Source organism: Nerophis lumbriciformis, linkage group LG02 (assembly GCF_033978685.3).
Source record: "Nerophis lumbriciformis linkage group LG02, RoL_Nlum_v2.1, whole genome shotgun sequence".
Taxonomy (NCBI): domain Eukaryota; kingdom Metazoa; phylum Chordata; class Actinopteri; order Syngnathiformes; family Syngnathidae; genus Nerophis; species Nerophis lumbriciformis.
In genome coordinates, this window is record NC_084549.2 from 57,246,639 (window position 1) to 57,270,499 (window position 23,861).

The following is a 23,861-nucleotide window of genomic DNA, read 5'->3' on the forward strand; positions in this document are numbered from 1 at the left end:
GTGAATTCCAGCTGTCAATATACTCCTCCCCTCTTAACCACGCCCCCACCTCCCGAAATCGGAGGTCTCAAGGTTGGCAAATATGACAATGGCAAGCGTGGATGTGCACAATTTGTTAGCCGAATGTACAGTACCTATTTTCGCCGCCGCTTCTTTCAGCTTCTCGACGTACTTCAGGACACCGGCCAGAGGCACCCTGCTGTCCGCGCTGGAGGCCATCAGCAGCATGGACGGGTAGCGCTAACACACACACACACACACTGGTTATCATTTGGAATGGGGACCAAGTTTTTGATCATCACTTTCTACAGGTAGTGGAGGCATAAAAAAGTGAGGTAAAATGGCCACGGCCCAGTTAGCTCATACACGTCTTTAAATCTCTGGATTGATGAAGTAATGTGCTGATCATTCTTACTGGGGACCCTGGGGAAAAAGAGTTAATATGGTTCATGGGGACCACATTTTAATAATTTTGCATAATTCACACAAATTTGTACGTGACTACTGAGGACCATTTAAAAAAAAAAAATACAATAAAATAAAAAATAAAAAGTTCAAATTAAATATGACATGATCACTTAGGCCAGGGGTCGGCAACCCGCGGCTCTGGAGCCGCATGCGGCTCTTTAGCGCCGCCCTAGTGGCTCTCTGGAGCTTTTTAAAAAATGTATGAAAAATGGAAAAAGATGAGGGGAAAAAAATCTATTTTTTGTTTTAATATGGTTTCTGTAGAAGGACAAACATGACACAAGCCTCCCTAATTGTTACAAAGCACACTGTTTATATTAAACATGCTTCTCTGATTCGAGTATTTGGCGAGCGCCGTTTTGTCCTACTAATTTTGGCGGTCATTGAACTCACTGTAGTTTGTTTACATGTATAACTTTCTCCGACTTTCTAGGACGTGTTTTATGCCACTTCTTTTTCTGTCTCATTTTGTCCACCAAACTTTTAACGTTGTGCATGAAAGGTGAGTTTTGTTGATGTTATTGACTTGTGTGGAGTGCTAATCAGACATATTTGGTCACTGCATGACTGCAAGCTAATCGATGCTAACATGCTATTTAGGCAGGCTATATATACATATTGCATCATTATGCCTCATTTGTAGCTATATTTGAGCTCATTTAGTTTCCTTTAAGTCCTCTTAATTCAATTTATATCTCATGACACACTATCTGTATGTAATATGGCTTTTAATTTTTTGCGGCTCCAGACAGATGTGTTTTTGTATTTTTGGTCCAATATGGCTCTTTCAACATTTTGCGTTGCCGACCTCTGACTTAGGCATCTTCAGAATGGATATGACTATCACTTAAAAAGGTTTCCCTTTAGGGGACCTGTTTTTTTGGCCCCATACCGTCAGAGGTTCCCTAAAGGTGACTGTGTAAACCGGGGGTGTCAAACTCAAATACAGAGTGGGCCAAAATTTAAAACTGAACAAAGCCGCGGGCCAAGGTTAAACAAATTAACCTTTTAATAGGGACCCAAACAAGTTTTGCATTGACTATTGAACAAGCAAGGCTTATATAACTTAACAGTGACATGCAAAATCGAGTTTCAAATAATAATAATAATAATAAAAAAATATCAATGGCATATCAAATAAAAAAAATAAAAAAATTGAATGCCTCTTTTCTATTTGCAGCCTTCTGAGGTAAATATCAAAATAAACTTAACTAGTAATCTAACGCGTTATTTTTTATATTCAGTAACTCAGTTACCGTTATTACATGATGCGTTACTGCGTTATTTTACGTTACTTTTTATGTAGTATAAAGTGTGTTTTATCGGAGCGCTGCAGTGTCATCGTTCTGATTCTTCTTGTGTCCCAAGCCGGAGAAGAGAGACATGCGCTCTGTGTGTGTCTGGGTGTGAGTGTGAGTGTGGGGAGGGAGGAGAGGGGGGGGCGTGTCTGATCATGGTGGAGCCAGAAGTCGAGTTTGCTAACATGGAGATATTTTCACTACTTTTCTTTTGTCGAGCACAAAGAAAAGAACATTTTAGTTAAATGTAAATTGTGCTTTGGATCAAAGATCCCATCTACTGCCCAAAACAGCAATTCAAATCTGCTGAAACAAGCTACATAGCAACATGCTTCGACGAAGCTAGTAAAGAGAGATAGAGACTCCAATGCCACTTCACCTCCACCACCACCATTTAAGGATTAACTCTGCCTCTGCTCATCATTCAGCGCTGAAGGTACACACACTCTGTCAATCAATGTTCCCTCTAATTGTTCATGTGTGTGAGCAAACGCAAAAACTCCCTGAGCATTCAGTGGAGCCCATGTGAGCAACATCAGACGTGCACACTGTGGCTACACCAGCAGCACACCTGTCCCAAACCTGACTAAATAACAAGTTCAATCTCCATCCATCCATCCATTTCTACCGCTTGTCCCTTTCGGGGTCCCTGGAGCCTATCTCAGCTGCATTCGGGCGGAAGGCGGGGTACACTCTGGACAAGTCCCCACCCATCGCAGGGCCAACACAGATAGACAGACAACATTCTCTTAATATTATAATCAAATGACAGCAGTCATTTCCATTTCTAAATTAAGTGTTTAGGCCCACTTACAATGACAATAACAACAAATATTGTTTTTCATGAACTGTGTACTTGTATTGTTTGTCTGGATGGAGGTCCTGCTTTGGAAATAATTTGTACCCCTTTCAGACATTGCATTTAGTTCCCATTAAAACATTCACATGTTGCACAATGATATGTAAGCAGGGGATCATGTGTACATTCCTGCAACTTCCTGTTTGTAAAAAATATATTTTTATTAGTATTTATTTAATATACTAACAGCATTTAATGATTGATATTTATAAATTAAGATTCCTAAAAAATGACACTAGAATAAGCACACATTTGATTGGTAAATCATAGAGTAACGACCTGGAATTACAGTTGATGTGTGGTGTTGGAGTTGTCCGACTTTTTGTGTGGCTGTAAACGCATCACTGGCTAAGTGCCATATGTGCATGTGTTGGCGCAAGTGAGAAAGAGCGAGCGGCTGCTGTTGATATAACAAAGTTGCTTTTGGTCTGGTTTATACTGCAGAAAATGACCACTTTTGCTAGATGTCATTTTTTTTACTAATGTTTTGGTGATGTGTTTATGGCCGACAAAGAGTTTTGCTCAGTAAAGTGATGGATGGAATTCATGTCCTTGAAGCGTCTCGACAGACGTTACAATATTTGAAAAATGATGACGAAAACTGTTTTCTGTGTCGTGTCGAAAATTGTTATGCGCTTATTTTTTTATTTGATTTTGTGCGTGGCATAGATTTGTCGTGCGCAGAGGACGCTTGAGCAGTGCGCAATTGCACAGGCGCGCACCTTAGAGGGAACGTTGCTGTCAATTCTCTTATATACTCTTTCATTCTAGACTTCTAGAGTGTTTGATTATCACATCACTCTAAATGTATAGACTATAAAGTTCACAAACATAAAGAGGGATTCTAGTGGGCCAGGCCAATCTTTCTTTATCTCTAAACTAAAACCGGGGAAATGTGTAGAGTGTTCTGGGCTTCAGACATGATTTTGTGTCAGAATTACTTGAGGAAAAAATGCCTGGTTAGGCTTTGTGTATGTAGTGTGTGCCTTTCTTGCTTTACAGCTATGCTGTTATTATACTGTTTGTTACTTATGTATGTTATGTTGCAGCTATTTAAAATAGTTTTGTCAATTTGTTCTGGCCAGAAACAAATTGGCCTTTGAAACATATCTTTGTCTTTGTGTATTGTATGTAGACCACATTGCTTAGCAGAGTTCAGTGATGCAAATGCATGTCAAGTTGATCAACAGATTGTATTATTCTCCAGTGCAATAACAGTACTGAAATGAAAGCTAAAAGGGTATTAATGGGAGCTTTAAAAAAAAAAAAGGAACTAAATAGTTACTTTTCACAGTAACGCATTACTTTTTGGTGTAAGTAACTGAGTTAGTAACTGAGTTACTTTTGAAATGAAGTAACTAGTAACTGTAACTAGTTACTGCTTTTCAGTAACTAACCCAACACTGGTGATGAGTAAACCAGACTTTAGGTGGCAGTAATAAGTCTCTTTTGCTTTGAATTGATGAATAATGTTAGGTGTCATTGAGTATTTTTTGCTTCTAATTGATGAGTAATATTAAAATTTAAACATTAAGTGGCAGTTATGAATATTTTTGCTTGATAATTAACTAGTAATGTTACAAACCGGACATTAGGTGGCAGTAATGCGCATGTTTTGTGTCTATTTGGATGGTAATGTTACTAATTAGACAGCAGGTGGTGATAGTTTCTTTACCTGTGGTGTAATGTTGCGAACTGGGCAATAGGAGGCGATAGCGAGTCTATGTTTTGGGTTACCGACGGGGTCCCCCCACTCTTCCCTGTCCTCCACGGTGAGAGGCAGCTGGGCGTCCTCCATTGCTCCCAGCACGTCCAGGAAAGGACTCTAAAAAAATGTTTGGGACGTTTATCAAAGTACTTTAAACACGCAACATGGAACACACCTGCAGTACGACCGCCTGCATCATGTCTGGTCGCCTGTTGCACACGGCCCCCACCGGCACGGCGCCGGCGCTGCAGGCCGTGAGGGCGGTCAGCGAGGGGCTGGAGACCCCTGAGGAGAAGAGGTGATGGAGGCAGGCTTGCAGGTCCTCCACGCCTTTGACCTTCCCCTCCACGCGAGCTCCTCTTTGCCAGGACAATCCGAGCTCTCCTCCCCCTCTGGCGACACAATGGAGGTCACAACAATGCCGCCTTCTTTTGGTCGCATGCATTACCTGATATGACAGTAGGCTAGAGCCCAGCCGCGCTCCAGCAGAAGCCTTTTCTCCAGGCAGAAGTCCATGTTGACGTCCCTGCCGTAAGCTCCGTAGACGTGCACCAGCACAGGCGTCTCTTTGCTGCACTTTGCTCCGTGCAGGAGTGTCAGCGGCACCAGAGTACCATCCTGAACAAATCACCGTTCATTCACTTAAAAACAATCACTTCCTCTGTTGCGAGACTTTGTCTTCTTACTTGGCTGCAGGCCTGCAAGCGCATGGTGCTGATCGCACTCCCCTGGTTCTCGGGAGAGCAAGCTGGGGCCGGTAAAAGGAGCCCTTCCTCTGGGTACAGGCAGTAGGACACGGGGGGGTGGGCTGGAGAGGAGATGAGGAACTCCAACACGCCTTGTTGGTCCGCAAGGCCCGGACGCTTGCTTTCAACGCTGCAGGCCCAGGAGGGGAGCTTCAAGCATCAACAAAATATTAGTTGAAGAGTATAGTCGAGGATTAGGTTTTCAAGCTTTAGTTGTTTTGGGGGCCACTTTTCCAAAAAGCTATGGACCAAGGGGCCGGCATTCTCCCTTCAATATGTTTTGTTTTGTATAGACCACAGGTGTCGCAGATCTGGCCCGCAAACACCTGGAAATGATATGTGTCAATTAGAGATGTCCGATAATGGCTTTTTTTGCCGATATCCGATATTGTCCAACTCTTAATTAGCGATTCCGATATCAACCGATACAGATATATACAGTCGTGGAAATAACACATTATTATGCCTAATTTTGTTGTGATGTCCCGCTGGATGCATTAAACAATGTAACAAGGTTTTCCAAAATAAATCATTATGGAAAAAATGCCAACATGGCACTGCCATTTTTATTATTGAAGTCACAAAGTGCATTATTTTTTTTAACATGCCTCAAAACAGCAGCTTGGAATTTGGGACATGCTCATGAAAAGGTTGGGGGGGCGGGGTTGAGGTGGGGTGTAGGGGGTAGCGGGGGGTGTACATTGTAGCGTCCCGGAAGAGTTAGTGCTGCAAGGGGTTCTGGGTATTTGTTCTGTTGTGTTTATGTTGTGTTACGGTGCGGATGTTCTCCCGAAATGTGTTTGTCATTCTTGTTTGGTGTGGGTTCACAGTGTGGCGCATATTTGTAACAGTGTTAAAGTTGTTTATACGGCCACCCTCAGTGTGACCTGTATGGCTGTTGACTAAGTATGCATCGCATTCACTTGTGTGTGTGAAAAGCCGTAGATATTATGTGACTGGGCCGGCACGCAAAGGCAGTGCCTTTAAGGTTTATTGGCGCTCTGTACTTCTCCCTACGTCCGTTTACCACTCAGTACAGCGGCGTTTTAAAAAGTCATAAATTTTACTTTTTGATACCGATACCGATAATTTCTGATATTACATTTTAAAGTATTTATCGAACATCTCTAGTGTCAATAATGTACTTAATATTTTCTCACTAAATGTAATAGATTTTTTTCATTTTGACATATATTTTGATATATGTACTGCTTGAAATTGCATACATTTTAAACTTGAATAGTATCCAATATTGCAACAAATATTACAGTATATTAACATACTTTCCAAACATGTTTTTGTTTAAATAAAAATACTTAACTTTACAGCAAACGACCCATCAACTTCATAAAAATGACAATACATTTTATGTTGTTCTTTACAGCATGTTACTGTGAATTGAAAAAAACTACTACTGTTTTTTGCGTAAAAATTCTGTTGACTAAGCCAGTGATTTTCAACCTTTTTTGAGCCAAGGCACATTTTTTTCATTGAAAAACTCCGGAGGCACACCACCAGCAGAAAACATTAAAAAATTTAACTTAGCAGACAATATTGACAATACAACGTTGTTCTGGCAATTGTTGGATATGAATTCAAACCATAACCAAGCATGCATCAATATACAAACCCCGTTTCCATATGAGTTGGGAAATTGTGTTCGATGTAAATATAAACAGAATACAATGATTTGCAAATCCTTTTCAACCCATATTCAATTGAATGCACTACAAAGACAAGATTTTTGATGTTCAAACTCATAAACTTTATTTTTTTGCAAATACTAATTAACTTAGAATTTCATGGCTGCAACACGTGCCAAAGTAGTTGGGAAAGGGCATGTTCACCACTGTGTTACATCACTTTTTCTTTTAACAACACTCAATAAACGATTGGGAACTGAGGAAACTAATTGTTGAAGCTTTGAAAGTGGAATTCTTTCCCATTCTTGTTTTATGTAGAGCTTCAGTCGTTCAACAGTCCGGGGTCTCCACTGTCGTATTTTACGCTTCATAATGTGCCACACATTTTCGATGGGAGACAGGTCTGGACTGCAGGCGGGCCAGGAATGTACACGCACTCTTTTTTTACGAAGCCACGCTGTTGTAACACGTGCTGAATGTGGCTTGGCATTGTCTTGCTGAAATAAGCAGGGGCGTCCATGAACTTTTTTTATTTGACTATGGTAAATGTTTGGGTAGAATTTTATAAAACCAAACCTGTTTCTTTTAAGTCAGAGTTGTTTGTCTATTTTCCATCCATTCATCCATTTTCTACCGCTTGTCCCTTTTGGGGTCGCTGGAGCCTATCTCAGCTACAATCGGGCGGAAGGCGGGGTACACCCTGGACTAGTCGCCACCTCATCACAGGGCCAACACAGATAGTTATGGAGGAATATAGTTAATCAAAGACCTGGCACCCAATGTTTTGAATCAGGAATCGACTCTGAATCGAATCGTTACCCCCAAGAATCGAATTGTGTGGTGTCAAGAGTTACAGAAGCTGTTTTTGAGGAGCTTTTTAAAAAAAAAAGCTAGTCAAAGATCATCTCTATGACAGCATTTTATTGGAATGTTATAGGAAATGTTTAGTCTCACAGGTTTTTTGAACTGAACTTGCGAGAGCCACTTGTTGAATAACCCAAATGATGAAAAAAAGAGAGTACCTAAGATGGAACCTTGAAGAACACCACTAGTATACCTAATGGCAAACTACTGACTACATCTGACGTAAACAAGCTACAGCAACACCTTAGTTATATAAATCACATTACGCAAAAAAAAAAAATGTAACTGCCAAAAAGGAGAGAACTTAAAGGGGTGCCTTGGGGAACACCTCAGTTATGTCTAGCAACCTGCGCTGTTAGCTTTTGCATTACAGACACAAATCTCAGCGATATTGCTTGGTATTCCCACCGGGCTCAGCGAAATAAACAAGGTAGTGTACATTAATGATATTACAAATATACGCACTGACCTGCAAAGTGTACGCTTGGCTGGGTTGGATCAGTGGGACCACAATCAGCTCCAGCTCATTGGCTGCCGTCTTCGCGAGCAGGACACAGTGGTCCTCGACAACGTCCATGTCTTTGAGCACGGTGCCAGCACGGGGCGTGAACACTGTGTGCCAGGACAACATGGAGGGCTCAGAGAGGGGGGCTTTCACCACCTGCATGAGTATTCCAAAATATGTTACAGAACATCATCATCAATAACTTACTACAATACAAAGTCAATTGTTTCAGGTGACCTTCTTATTACGTATATAATAATTTAGATATAACATATAGTAAATACAATGTTTCATCAGTGATATGAGAACACTTCACTAAATGTGAGTTACAATAAAGCCATAAATGAAGAAGAAGCCCTATGTTACCACTAGTATGACACGAGTGCTTTGCTGGTTTTCAGGACCGGCTGCAAAAAAACGCACAAATCTTCAATATGATAAAAGAGGTGTGCAGTTTTTAAGGATCTACCTCAGGGGTCGGCAACCTTTACCACTCAAAGAGCCATTGTGACCCGTTTCACAAAATGAAGAAAACAATGGGAGCCACAAAACTCTTTTGAAATTTAAAATGAAATAACACTGCATACAAAGTTTTTTTTTTTTGCTTTGTGCTATGTATAAACCAGGGATCTCAGACACGCGGCCCGCACCTAAATATGACGATTGAGGTGGGCGGGGTTGAGGGTGGTAGCGTGGGGGGGGGTGTATATTGTAGCCTGGAAGAGTTAGGGATGCATGGGATTCTGGGTATTTGTTCTGTTGTGTTACGGTGCGGATGTTCTCCCGAAATGTGTTTGCTTTGTGCTATGTATAAACCAGGGATCTCAGACACGCGGCCCGCACCTAAATATGACGCTTGAGGTGGGCGGGGTTGGGGGTGGTGGCGGGGGGGTGTATATTGTAGCCTGGAAGAGTTAGGGATGCATAGGATTCTGGGTATTTGTTCTGTTGTGTATATGTTGTGTTACGGTGCGGATGTTCTCCCGAAATGTGTTTGCTTTGTGCTATGTATAAACCAGGGATCTCAGACACGCGGCCCGCACCTAAATATGACGGTTGAGGTGGGCGGGGTTGGGGGTGGTAGCGGGGGGGGTGTATATTGTAGCCTGGAAGAGTTAGGGATGCTTGGGATTCTGGGTATTTGTTCTGTTGTGTTTATGTTGTCTTACGGTGCGGATGTTCTCCCGAAATGTGTTTGTCATTCTTGTTTGGTGTGGGTTCACAGTGTGGCGCATATTAGTAAGAGTGTTAAAGTTCTTTATATCACAACCCTTTAGTGTGACCTGTATGGTTATTGACCAAGTATGCATTGCAGTCACTTACGTGTGTAGGCAAAGGCCGCATACTACATGTGACCAGGCCGGCACGCAGATAGCATGGTGTAAAAGCGGACGCGACGACATGTTGTAGAGGACGTTAAAGGCAATGCCATCTCGGCACGTCCTCAATATTGTTGTCCGGGTGAAAATCGGAGAATGTTTGCCCCGCCAGATTTCCGGGAGAGGCACTGAAATCCGGGGGATCGTCAAGTATGCGGCTGAGCCGCATCAGAGTGATCAAAGAGCCGCGGGTTGCCGACCCCTGATCTACTGCAAACGTGCCTGTCCAAGATCCTCTATATCAGTGTTTTTCAACCTTTGTTGAGCCAAGGCACATTTTTTTCATTGATAAAAAATACGGAGGCACACCACCAGCTGAAATCATTAAAAAATGAAACTCAGCAGCCAATATTGACAGTAAAAAGTTGTTGTCGCAATTGTTGGATATGACTTTAAACCATAACCAAGCATGCATCAATATAGCTCTTGTCTCAAAGTAGGTGTACTGTCACGACCTGTCACATCACGCCCTGACTTATTTTGAGTTGTTTGCTGTTTTCCTGTGTGTAGTGTTTTAGTTCTTGTCTAGCGTTCCTATTTTGGTGGCTTTTTCTCTTTATTTGGTATTTTCCTGTAGCAGTTTCATGTCTTCCTTGACCGCTATTCCCCACACCTGCTTTGTTTTAGCAATCAAGGATATTTCAGTTGTTTTTATCCTTCTTTGTGTAGACGTTGATTGTCATGTCATGTTCGGATGTACTTTGTGGACGCCGTCTTTGCTCCACAGTAAGTCTTTGCTGTCGTCCAGCATTCTGTTTTTGTTTACTTTGTAGCCAGTTCAACAACTACAACAACTGGGATTTATATAGCGCTTTTCTAAGTACCCAAAGTCGCTTTACATGTAGAACCCATCAATCATTCACACCTGGTGGTGGTAAGCTACTTTCATAGTCACAGCTGCCCTGGGATAGACTGACGGAAGCGTGGCTGCAATTTGCGCCAACGGCCCCTCTGACCACCACCTATCATTCATCATTCAATTCACCGGTGTGAGTGGCACCGGGGGCAAAGGGTGAAGTGTCCCGCCCAAGGACACAACGGCAGCGATTTTTGGATGGTAAGAGGCGGGGAGCGAACCTGCAACCCTCAGGTTTCTGGCACGGTTGCTCTACCAACTACGCCATGCCGCCCGCATGTTCAGTTTTAGTTTCGTTCTGCATAGCCTTCCCTAAGCTTCAATGCCTTTTCTTCGGGACACTCACCTTTTGTTTATTTTTGGTTTAAGCATTAGACGCCTTTTTACCTGCACACTGCCTCCCGCTGTTTCCGACATCTACAAAGCAATTAGCTACCTGCTGCCACCTACTGATATGGAAGAGTATAACGTGGTAAGTCTGCCGATCTCCAGACATTACAGACACTCAACAACGGCACATTATTTGCGGATTATAATTACTGGTTTGCAAAAAATATTTTTAACCCAAATAGGTGAAATTAGATAATCTCCCACGGCACACCAGACTGTATCTCACGGCACACTAATGTGCCGCGGCACAGTGGTTTAAAAACACTGTTCTATATGACAGTAACACTTTGCTGTCGGTAATGATGTGCTGCAAAAACATTGGCCAAAAGGTACTTCAAAAGACAGCAGAGCTTTGCTGTTTTTAGGAATCTACTGCAAAAAGACAAGTCAAAGAGCCTCCATAGGACAATAGCAATTTGCTGTTTTTAGAATCTACGGCAAAAGCGTTAAGTAAAAAAGATTTTGTATGACATTGGTGCGCTGCTGTTTTTAGAAATCTACTGCAAAAACACAATTCAAAGAGCCTCCATAGGACAATAGCGATTTGCTGTTTTTAGAATCTACGGCAAAAACATGAAGTAAAAAATAGTTTGTATGACAGGGGTGCGCTGCTGTTTTTAGAAATCTACTGCAAAAAACACAATTCAAAGAGCCTCCATAGGACAATAGCGATTTGCTGTTTTTAGAATCCACGGCAAAAACTTAAAGTAAAAAATCCTCTGTACGACAGGGGTGCTCTGCTGTTTTTAGCAATATACTTAAAAACACTAGTCAAAGAGCCTATATATAACAGGATTACTCGCTTGTTTTTAATCCACTACAAAAAACACTAGTCAAAAAATATTTATGACAGTAGCGAGCTGCTGTTTTTAGGAATCTACTGCAAACACAGTCAAAGAGCCTCCATAAAACAGTAGCAATTTGCTGCTTTTAGACTATATGACAAAAACATAAGTAAAAAATCCTCTGTATGACGGGTTCTCTGCTGTTTTTAGGAATCTACTGCAAAAACACTAGTCAAAGAGCCTATATATATAACAGGTTTGCTCTCCTGTTTTTAATCTACTGCAAAAAACACTAGTCAAAGAGCCTATATATAACAGGATTGCTGTCCTGTTTTTAATCTACTGCAAAAACACTAGTCAAAAAATATCAATAGGACAGTAGCGCTCTGCTGTTGTTAAGAATGTACTGCAAAAGTATTAGTCAAACATCCACAATCTCAGAATCAGAATCATCAGAATCAGAATAGTTTGACAGGAGAGCTCTGCTGTTTTTAGAAATCTACTGCAAAAACACGAGTCACAGAGCATCTAAATGACAGGATCACAGTGCTGTTTTTAATGAGCCACAGCAAAAACACAAGTCAAAAATGATGATTGTGACAGTAGCTATTTTTCATGAATCTACTGCAAAAACACTAATCAAAGAACCTACAAATGACACGATTGCTTTGCTGTTTTTAATGATCCACTGCAGAAGAACACGCGAGTAAAAAAATATTTATATGACAGTAGCACTTTGCTGTTCTTGGGACTCTACTGCAAAAACACTAGTCAAAGATCTGCCATATGACAGGAATGCTCTGCAGTTTTTAGGAATCTACTGCAAAAACACTAGTCAAATAGCATCTGTATGACGGTATCACACTGCTGTTTTTAATAAACCACTGCAAAAACACAAGTAAAAAATGATCAAAGTGACAGTTGCACTATGCTGTTTTTAAGAATTTACTGCAAAAACACTAGTCAAAAAACCTGCAAATGACAAAATTGCTGTGTTGTTTTGAATGATTCACTGCAAAAAACATGCAAGTAAAAAGATATCTACAGTCGTGGTCAAAAGTTTACATACACTTGTAAAGAACATAATGTCATGGCTGTCTTAAGTTTCCAATCATTTCTACAACTCTTATTTTTGTGATAGAGTGATTGGAGCACATACTTGTTTGTCACAAAAAAACATGAAGTTTAGTTATTTTATGAATTTATTATGGGTCTACTGAAAATGTGACTAAATCTACTGGGTCAAAAGTATACATACAGCAATGTTAATATTTGGTTACATGTCCCTTGGTAAGATTCACTGCAATAAGGCACTTTTGGTTAACATGACTCTCGCCAGATCCTTGTAGTTCGCTGAGCTCCACACAAGGATCTGGGACTTCTCAATAGGAGATGTATTTCAGAAGGCGGGGCCTTGTAAAAAAAAAAAAAAAAAAATTGTTGTATGTGATTGGATAAACTACTTGTTCTTTATCTTGAATGACGTGCTACTTCAACCACTCACATCGAAATCAACCCGTGACGCTGATGAGAGCGACGCTGGGAAATCCAAAACAGAACAGCCAACATATTGGATAATGACTAGAGATGTCGATAAATGCGTTAAAATGTAATATCGGAAATTATCGGTATCGTTTTTTTTATTATTTGTTTTTATTAAAAAACACAAGATACACTTACAATTAGTGCACCAACCCAAAAAAACCTCCCTCCCCCATTTACACTCATTCACACAAAAGGGTTGTTTCTTTCTGTTATTAATATTCTGGTTCCTACATTATATATCAATATATATCAATACAGTCTGCAGGGATACAGTCCGTAAGCACACATGATTGTGCGTGCTGCTGGTCCACTAATAGTACTAACCTTTAACAGTTAATTTTACTCATTTTCATTAATTACTAGTTTCTATGTAACTGTTTTTGTATTGTTTTACTTTCTTTTTTATTCAAAAAAATGTTTTTAATTTATTTATCTTATTTTATTTTATTAATTTTTTTTAAAAGTACCTTATCTTCACCACGACAGAGCGAAAAGTTAGAGAACTTTTACTGAAACAACGCAGCAGTGTCAGTAGACGATCGATGTCGCAAAACAGTTGCAATAGCAGAATCAATGTCAGCACAAGACTCCTCGCTGCGTGCCGCAATTGTTGTTAAAATCAAACAGTGGCTTCGGCGCTACGTCACATCTATGAAATCCCGCCCGGCGATCCTGATTGGTTCATTATTTTTTGCTATCTTGAAGGAGTTTGCATTGCCCTCGAGCCAAGATCCTTGTGTGGAGCTCAGCGAACTACAAGGATCTGGCAAGAGTCATGTTAGCTTTTGGTAGCCATCCACAAGCTTCTGGTTGAATTTTTGACCACTCCTCTTGACAAAATGTGTTGGTTTTCTGACATGGACTTGTTTCTTCAGCATTGTCCACACGTTTAAGTCAAGACTTTGGGAAGGCCATTCTAAAACCTTAATTTTAGCCTGATTTAGCCATTCCTTTACCACTTTTGACGTGTGTTTGGGGTCATTGTCCTGTTGGAACACCCAACTGCGCCCAAGACCCAACCTCCGGGCTGAGGATTTTAGGTTGTCCTGAAGAATTTGGAGGTAATCCTCCTTTTTCATTGTCCCATTTACTCTCTGTAAAGCACCAGTTCCATTGGCAGCAAAACAGGCCCAGAGCATAATACTACCACCACCATGCTTGACGGTAGGAATGGTGTTCCTGGGATTAAAGGCCTCACCTTTTCTCCTTCAAACATATTGCTGGGTATTGTGGCTAAACAGCTCAATTTTTGTTTCATCTGACATCACATGGACAAAGGAAAACTCTGTGGTCAGAGCCTGCATATGACAGGATTAATCTGCTGTTTTTAACGATCCACTGGAAAAAACACCAGTCAAAAATGATCTATACGACAGCAGCACCCTGCTGTTTTTAGGAATCTACTACAAAAACACTTGTCAAAGAGTATATGAGTATATGCTGTTTTTAATGATACACTGCAAAAACTGGTAAAAATTATCTATACGACAGCAGCAACTCTGCTGTTTTTAGGAATTAACTACAAAAATGGTAGTCAAAGATCCTTGGCATGACAGGAGTGCTCAGTTGTTTTTAGGATTATACAGCAAAATTAGTTGGCAAAGAGCCTCTATAAAACATTAGTGCTCTGCTGTTTTTAGGAATATACTGCAAAAATATTAGTCAAAGATCTTTTGTACGTCAGAGGTGCTCTGCTAAGAATATACTGCAAAATGGTTTGTCAAAGAGCTTCTACATGACAGGATCTTTTTGCTGTTTTAATGATCCGCTGCAAAAACACTAATTAAAAATGATCTATATGACAATAGCGCTTTGCTATTTTTGGAATCTACAACAAAAACATAAGTCAGAAATCCTTTGTATGAAAAGGGTACTGTGCTGTTTTTAAGATTCAATCAGTCAAAGAGCCATGACAAGATTGGTCTGCTGTTTTTAACTATCCACTGCAAAAAACACAAGTAACAAAATATCTATATGATAGTGGCGCGTTGCTGTTATGAGGAATCAACTGCGAAAACATTAGTCAAAGATCCTCCATATGACAGGAGTGCTTTGCTGTTTTTAGGAATCGACAGCAAAGCCGTTCGTCCATGAGACTCAATATGACAGCATCTCTCAGCTGTTTTTAAGAATTAGTCAAAGAGCCTCCATATGGCAGGATTGGTCTGCTGTTTTTATTTATCCACTGGGGGGAAAAAAAGCACCAGTCCAAAATGATCCTTACGACAGCAGCGTCCTGCTGTTTTTAGGAATATACTGAGAAAAAATAATTTATTGATCTTTTGGGATTTACTAAGTATATAATTTACCACAAAAACACTGGTCAAACATTTTCTATATGATAAGGAGTCAAAGAGCCTCTATATGGCGGGATCTCTCTGCTGTTTATAATGATCAACTGCAAAAAATACTAGTAAAAAATAATCTGTATGACGGTTGCACTTCGCTGTTTTTAAGAGTTTACTGCAATAAAGCTGGTCCAAGACGCTCTTTAAGACAGAAATGCTTTGCTATTTTTAGAAATGTACAAATAGCCTCAAAGACAGCAGCGCGTTGCCGTTTTTAAGGACCTATTACAAACATACTAGTCAAAGATCCTATGTATTACAGGAGTGTTTTGCTATTTTTAGTGATCTACTGCATAACAAACACGAGTCAAAGATAATCAATTGGGACAGGAGCACTTTATAAGTACATTTGAAGTAATGTGGCTCGAAGGCCGTTTTAAACAGGGTTGTATCATATATATAATATGGTACTGTAGGTGTAATCACTTGATTTAAGTAGGGCTGCAACAACTAATCGATTAAATCGATTAAAATCGATTATAAAAATAGTTGGCGATTAATTTAGTCATCGATTCGTTGGATCTATGCTATGCGCATGCGCAGAGGCAATTTTTTTTATTTTTATTTTTTTTAATAAACCTTTATTTATAAACTGCAACATGTACAAACAGCTGAGAAACAATAATCAAAATAAGTATGGTGCCAGTATGCTGTTTTTTTCCCAATAAAATACTGGAAAGGATAGAAATGTAGTTTGTCTCTTTTATTCGATTATCAATCGATCAATCGAAGTAATAATCGACAGATTAATCGATTATCAAATTAATCGTTAGTTGCAGCCCTAGATTTAAGTAGTGTTTTATTTTCTTATATTCAAACACAGTGTTACTGTTCAAACTGTGTAATGTTACAGTAGCCAAAAATATTATACTTGTTAAATTAAACCTCTGCCTTGTTTTTAATGAGCCTAATTATGCTACTGTATTTTAATGTTGGTCATTATGGTGGTACTTGGAGAGCCAAGTATTTTCTGTGGTGATACATCATATGAAAAAACTTTTAAGAACCACTGATATATATTATACATTTTGTTTTCTGACTGTGTCTTCAGAATGCGCCGATTTGTGGGCGGTCTTACATACGTGCCAAAGTCTTCCTCCAGGCCGAGCCCACTTTTAAGGACTGTTTGTACAAACCCCATTTCCATATAAGTTGGGGAATTGTGTTAGATGTAAATATAAACAGAATACAATGATTTGCAAATCATTTTCAACCCATATTCAGTTGAATGCACTACAAAGACAACATATTTGATGTTCAAACTCATAAACTTTATTTTTTTTTGCAAATAATAATTAACTTAGAATTTCATGGCTGCAACACGTGCCAAAGTAGTTGGGAAAGGGCATGTTCACCACTGTGTAACATCACCTTTTCTTTTAACAACACTCAGTAAACGTTTGGGAACTGAGGAGACACATTTTTTAAGCTTCTCAGGTGGAATTCTTTCCCATTCTTGCTTGATGTACAGCTTAAGTTGTTCAACAGTCCGCGGGTCTTTGTTGTGGTATTTTAGGCTTCATAATGTGCCACACATTTTCAATGGAAGACAGGTCTGGACTACAGGCAGGCCAGTCTAGTACCCGCACTCTTGTACTATGAAGCCACGTTGATGTAACACGTGGCTTGGCATTGTCTTGCTGAAATAAGCAGGGGCGTCCATGGTAACGTTGCTTGGATGGCAACATATGTTGCTCCAAAACTTGTATGTACCTTTCAACATTAATGGATGTGTAAGTTACTCATGTCTTGGGCACTAGTACACCCCCATACCATCACAGATGCTGGCTTTTCAACTTTGCGCCTATAACAATCCGGATGGTTCTTTTCCTCTTTGGTCCGGAGGACACGACGTCCACAGTTTCCAAAAACAATTTGAAATGTGGACTCGTCAGACCACAGAACACTTTTCCACTTTGTATCAGTCCATCTTAGATGAGCTCAGGCCCAGCGAAGCCGACGGCGTTTCTGGGTGTTGTTGATAAACGGTTTTCGCTTTGCATAGGAGAGTTTTAACTTGCACTTACAGATGTAGCGACCAACTGTAGTTACTGACAGTGGGTTTCTGAAGTTTTCCTGAGCCCATGTGGTGATATCCTTTACACACTGATGTCGCTTGTTGATGCAGTACTGCCTGAGGTTTCGAAGGTCACAGGTTTAGCTGCTTACGTGCAGTGATTTCTCCAGATTCTCTGAACCCTTTGATGATATTACGGACCGTAGATGGTGAAATCCCTAAATTCCTTGCAATAGCTGGTTGAGAAAGGTTTTTCTTAAACTGTTCAACAATTTGCTCACGCATTTGTTGACAAAGTGGTGACCCTCGCCCCATCCTTGTTTGTGAATGACTGAGCATTTCATGGAATCTACTTTTATACCCAATCATGGCACCCACCTGTTCCCAATTTGCCTGTTCACCTGTGGGATGTTCCAAATAAGTGTTTGATGAGCATTCCTCAACTTTATCAGTATTTATTGCCACCTTTCCCAACTTCTTTGTCACGTGTTGCTGGCATCAAATTTTAAAGTTAATGATTATTTGCAAAAAAAAAAAAAAACGTTTATCAGTTTGAACATCAAATATGTTGTCTTTGTAGCATATTCAACTGAATATGGGTTGAAAATGATTTGCAAATCATTGTATTCTGTCTATATTTACATCTAACACAATTTCCCAACTCATATGGAAACGGAGTTTGTAATATTTTGTCCGTTTTAACATAGATCTAATTTAATTGTTGTTGACACTCTCCTACCTGATATTCCTGGCCAGGCCCCGTGTTGGCGAGTACGATCAAGCTCCGCCTCCAGTGCTCCAGGTGGTACAACAGCTCCGGCTGGCGCGGCTGAACCATGACGGGTTCTAGACGGGGATCGGAGACATCGACCATCAGAACCTCTGAGCTGGTCCTGCTGCTGCTGTTGATGGTGAGCAGCTTTTGGTCTCTGGAGAGGACCACCTCCACAAACACACTAGGAGGGGACAGTTTTTGAGGTAAAAGACGGCGCGGCAAAAACAAACATCTCCTTCACTCACTCAGGCTGGGATTCCTGGTAAACGGATCGTACGTTGCTCCCGTGCGGAGTCAAGTCCAGACGGTGGACTCTGTGGCACCGCAGACCCTCTTGGCTTGTGTAGAACAAAACCTCATCTGTGGCCCACTCTGGGAAGACACACTTCTGTTACTCCTTGACATTACTCAAACTAGTGTGATCCAAAGCGTACCGAAGCTGAAGACGTGGTCCAGTGTGAGCAGAACATGAGATCTTTTCAGTCCGAGCTTCACCAGCGCACACCTGAGTGACATCGTCACAAAACATCATTTCAGTGCAAAATAACTCACGTGTGATGATCTTCTCTTCTGTGGACCTTAAAGCTTGCTTGTGTTGTGCCTTCACTGTGACGGCGAGATGCTTCTCCTGAGGGGACAGACGCATTCTCTGCACCGTCCACTCTTCAGGTCCTGTCTCCTCATCGTCTTCCTCACCAACAGGGATCTGTCCCAGGTGAACAACCTGCTCTGGTTCTGACTCACCTGCAAGTATTGAGTCTATCAATACTGGTGCATATATTTGTTTTTAGGAACTGTTCATACTTGCTTATTTGGGTGGTCAAACGTATCGATACTTCGATACCAACAAGCAAGAAATACATTGATATCTGCTTTTATCTATATCGACAGTACCGAATAATGTACAACACTTTTTCTCCGGTGATCCACATGACTTCACACATGTGACTACTGAGCCAGTGTTTCCCATATTCCTGGAAGACTGTCACAAATAGGGCTGGACGATTGTGGCAAAAATAATAACCACGATTATATTGTAATCACGATTAATAACTTTGTATTCATACTTGTACTTCAAAACAAATTAAAGTAGTATAATGTATTGTAAGCCCCAGAAGAAATCACACAAAGTCAGACACTATTTTTAACTTTTATTACCAATCTTATGATAATAAACAACGGCACAATTCCAACAGGTTTTACCTCCCATGAAAACACTTTCGTCTCCTTGAGTCTTCGCTTGCTCATTCTCCGCCAATCACCTTTCAGGCATGGACGGTGTGTTTGTAAACATACGAAAAACTGACATCAAATACAAACAAAAAACATTAGATGGTCGTTACAGTATGAATTGGTATATATATAAATATAGCCTATTATTTTTGCACTTTTGACAAATGATGTACCAAAACCTGACCACCGAAAAAAGACTTTATCCAGTGAAAACCGTGCTACCGAAACCGGATGTAAACAAAATGCACGCACACGACTGCCAAATTTATATGACGATTTCAAAAGGTCACGCCCCCCTGACATCTCTTCTCAACTGTCTATGCGACGTCAAGGCTTGGTTAGCCCAGAATTTTTTAATAATGAATGAGGGAAAAACGGAAATTTTAGTTTTTGCTCCGGCCCTAACTGACTTGGGACCATTGCAAAATGATGTGCGTCCCAAAGTCATCAGCCTTGGCGTCACTATAGACAGCGATTTTAAACTTGACAAACAAGTCAATGGCGTTTTAAAATCGTGTTTTTATCATCTTCGTCTTTTAGCAAAGGTAAAACCGTTTTTATCTTTTAACCTTTTTGAACAAGTCGTGCATGCTTTTATTTCAATTCGCCTGGACTACTGCAATGCACTTTATGCTGGCATTCAGTGTTGGGTTAGTTACTGAAAACCAGTAACTAGTTACAGTTACTAGTTACTTTATTTCAAAAGTAACTCAGTTACTAACTCAGTTACTTACACCAAAAAGTAATGCGTTACTGTGAAAAGTAACTATTTAGTTGCTTCTTTTTTTCTTCTTTTTTTTTTTAAAGCTCCCATTAATGCCCTTTTTGCCTTCATTTCAGTACTGTTATTGCACTGGAGAATAATACAATCTGTTGATCAACTTGACAAACATTTTTATTTTCCTTTTAACATAATTAATGAAAAACAGTGCAACATAAAAAGGCATTCCTCCTTTCTTTAAACTTGGACCAATGACCATGAATAAAAAACAAGTTAAAGTGCAACATAAGAAGGCACATCATCTTCCTTGAAACATAAAGCCTGACATCTGGAGTGATGCTGCTGTCTTCCACACTTGGAGCCATGGATTGTAGAATCCTTGTTTTCAGTGGCAGGATCATTGACACAGATGGTGAAGTTTCAGTGCTCAGTAGAGATGGAACACTTTTGAGGGGTTTAAGCACCTGGAGGACCTCACCTGCCACTCTCACATCATCATCAGACAGGGTGACATTTGTCTTCAGGGTGTTGTGGGTCAATGCAGAGTATATAGCTGCCTGCTGCTCCAACATGTCATAAGTGGAGTTCCACCTCGTTGGGACATCATGTATGAGCAGGCAGCTTTAGCATTTCTTGCTTTGTCTTAAGCACATGAGCAGCTGTTGTGCTTGGGTGGAAGTAAGAAACCTTCCTGATCCTCCCAAAGAGGCGCTCCATCCTATTGACTGAGATTCCCTTCTGTGATGCCAAATTCACTACATGTGCAAAGCACCTATCTGTGGTCCCAGTCCTGCCTCATTCTCTGTAATTATTAGATTTTTGGCATTATCACGTGTGACTGGGATATCTTTATCTTCCAGTCCTCCACTGCTTGTGTCAGTACCTGCGCAAGGTGACTCTCGTAGAGGGGGCGTGTCTTCTCATCTCCCAGTCTGCTGTGATGAAGTGAGCGCTTATAGTTCCGCTGGACGTCCACCCGTCTGTCATGAGCGCAACAGATGATGCTCGGGATAGTTCATCCACAACTTTTTTCTTCTCCTGCTCATAAAGATCTGGCACAATCTTATTGCTGAAGTGGGTGCGCGACGGGATGTCGTAACGTGGTTCAAGCACGTTCAGCATGTGTTTAAAACCCTCGTTTTGCACAACCGAGTCTGCACTTATAAACACACCGATTCAATGGCGGGGGCGTTCAAGCTCCTCCGTTACTCCGCTCGCCATGACCACGCTGTGTGTGGACTGAACGTGCCAACAACTTTTTTTCCCCACACCCACACCCACACACACATAGACCGCGCCTCTTTTCTTCTCTCCGGCTTGTGACAGAGGAAGATTCAGAAGAACGACACCGCAGCGCTTCTGTTTCTAGCCGATACTACATCAAAAGTAACGTAAAATAACGCAGTAACGCATCATGTAGTAACGGTAACTAAATTACTGAATAAAAAAAAATAACGCGTTAGATTACTAGTTACCGCCGAAACTAACGGCGTTACAGTAACGCGTTACTTTGTAACGCGTTAGTCCCAACACTGCTGGCATTAGCCAAAAAGCTCTCTCCCGGTTGCAGTTAGTCCAGAACGCGGCAGCACGATTTTTAACAGGGGCCAGGAAACGCGAGCATATAACCCCAATTCTTCAGAGTTTGCACTGGCTCCCTGTTCATCTTAGAATTGATTTTAAAACCTTGCTGTGTGTTTTTAAAGCTTTACATGGACTGGCACCAATATATCTCGGACCTCATCCAAATTTACAATCCTGCGCGCGCTCTGAGGTCCGAGAGCCAGCTCCAGCTCGTGGTGCCCAAGACCAGACTTAAAACCAGGGGAGACAGGGCCTTCTCTGTGGTCGGCCCTAAGCTCTGGAACATTTTGCCCCTCCATGTTCGAACTGCTCCCACAGTGGAGTGTTTTAAGTCTCGTCTTAAGACCCACTTTTATTATTTGGCTTTTAACACTACGTGAGTTGTGTGGTCCTCTGTTGTCCTCTGTGTTTTTAAAATTTTGATTTCTATTTACTGTTTTAATTGGTTTTACCCTTAAAAATCATTTTTAATCATATTTATTTTATATTGTTTTGTTTTATATGTATTTATTTTTTGTTTTTATTCATTCATTGGTGGAGCTAAGGATAATATTTGAATATTGTTTTTATTATTGTTGTGCAGCACTTTGGAAACATTGTGTTGTTTAAATGTGCTATATAAATAAAGTGGATTGGTTTGGATTGTTTGGAGCGTTGTCAGCATGTCTGTGATGTGGGCGTGATTTTTATATAAATATTGCAAATACACCCGCGGACAGCCATCTACAAAATGTGCAAATATTAAATAGGACAGTGGTGGCTTTTAAAAAGAGAAAGTCCAACGAGAGCAACAGCGCAAAGCAAGTGTGATGTCATGCTCTCTTCAGTCTCTTTAGTCAGGGACATCGAGGGACAGAAGTAGAATCTCTAAACACGAGTATATTATATAATAACACTAGGGGAAGATGCTAGATTTATTGCTAGTTCATAATTTTTTTCAAATCATTAAGAGTCTGTAAAAACTTGAAAAAATCTCAACAAAGTACCTTGTACAAAAAGCAGCTACAATTGAAAACATGGCAAAACGTTAAAAAACATATGTTAATTAATAATAACAGTTTTGTTTTAAATGTATGTATACATTTTTTGAGCATTTAAAAAAAAAATCATATCATCATAGCAAATTATGCAAATTACCATAACCACGCCCCCACCGCCACAAGTATCTTGGCAGTTTAGGGGAAACCCTGATAGCTTGAGAGAAAAATCTGATTCCAAAAATTTGCATGCATGTACAACACTTAAAACCTTTAGCATATCCGTATGTGGAATTAAATGTGGAATTAAATAATGGAGTGGATTAATAAACAATGTACTAATATGGTCCACTTAAAGAAACTCAAAGTGTTTACAAAGTTCAAGTAAGTAAGAATCCTAAAAAAAATTATCCTAATAAACATTTCCAACCTTATTAAGAAATGAGATAATCTTATTCATCTCATAATGAGAATCATAAATCACTTAACTATTTTATCTGTCAAAACTTTATCAATTGTTTCTTTCTTTCTTTAATAATTATCTACTTACTCATTTGTCAATATATTTATTTACTTATACTGATTGAGTACAAACAAATGTGTAAGAAATTGCTATGATGCGAAAAGGGGTAGGATTAAATAAACTCTGCTTTCTCCTACTTCTTTTCAGACATGGCATAAGAGGTGTTTCACAACAGTGGTTAAGTAGTTATTTAAGTAATAGATCTCAATATGTGGAAATTAATAAGACTAAATCACAGCCAAGAAGAGTAACTTGTGGGGTTCCACAAGGCTCGGTATTGGGACCTAAGTTATTTATACTTTATTTAAATGATATTTGTTCAGTATCTAATAAATTGAAATATATTATTTTTGCAGATGATACAAATGTATATTGTTCAGGAGAAGACTTGAAGAAAGTGTTGAGGATAATAGAGGTTGAGTTGATTCAGCTAAAAAAATGGTTTGATATTAATAAGTTATTATTAAATGATAATATAACTAAATTTATGGTGTTTAGTGGTGCAAGGACAAATTGTGAAGCAAAATTAAATCTAGTGGAAATTGATTGATTGAGTATATGAAACTAAATTCTTGGTAATAATAATTGATCATAAATTATCTTGGAAACCGCATATTGAATATATAAAGGAAAAATA

The 23,861-nt window shown here is 40.0% G+C and overlaps 1 protein-coding gene and 1 long non-coding RNA gene across 3 annotated transcripts in view; one reads left to right on the forward strand and one right to left on the reverse strand.

Annotated features, from left to right (window-relative positions):
• The window catches only part of prepl (prolyl endopeptidase like), a 33,839-nt gene that overhangs the window by 7,722 nt on the left and 2,256 nt on the right, over nucleotides 1-23,861 (reverse strand). For both annotated transcript variants that reach the window (XM_061965395.2, XM_061965385.2), the window contains exons 4-13: nucleotides 18,765-18,930; nucleotides 18,621-18,691; nucleotides 18,432-18,558; nucleotides 18,151-18,367; nucleotides 8,056-8,247; nucleotides 5,020-5,229; nucleotides 4,782-4,951; nucleotides 4,509-4,725; nucleotides 4,301-4,450; nucleotides 135-240 (exon numbers count right to left, since the gene is read on the reverse strand). In XM_061965395.2, coding sequence (XP_061821379.2) covers nucleotides 135-240; nucleotides 4,301-4,450; nucleotides 4,509-4,725; nucleotides 4,782-4,951; nucleotides 5,020-5,229; nucleotides 8,056-8,247; nucleotides 18,151-18,367; nucleotides 18,432-18,558; nucleotides 18,621-18,691; nucleotides 18,765-18,930 — 1,626 coding nt within the window. The remainder of the gene's footprint in view (nucleotides 1-134; nucleotides 241-4,300; nucleotides 4,451-4,508; nucleotides 4,726-4,781; nucleotides 4,952-5,019; nucleotides 5,230-8,055; nucleotides 8,248-18,150; nucleotides 18,368-18,431; nucleotides 18,559-18,620; nucleotides 18,692-18,764; nucleotides 18,931-23,861) is intronic.
• On the forward strand, nucleotides 58-20,056 carry LOC133609658 (uncharacterized). The gene is made up of 3 exons (XR_009815748.2): nucleotides 58-234; nucleotides 18,168-18,322; nucleotides 18,436-20,056. It is a non-coding gene; the product is annotated as an uncharacterized lncRNA (long non-coding RNA).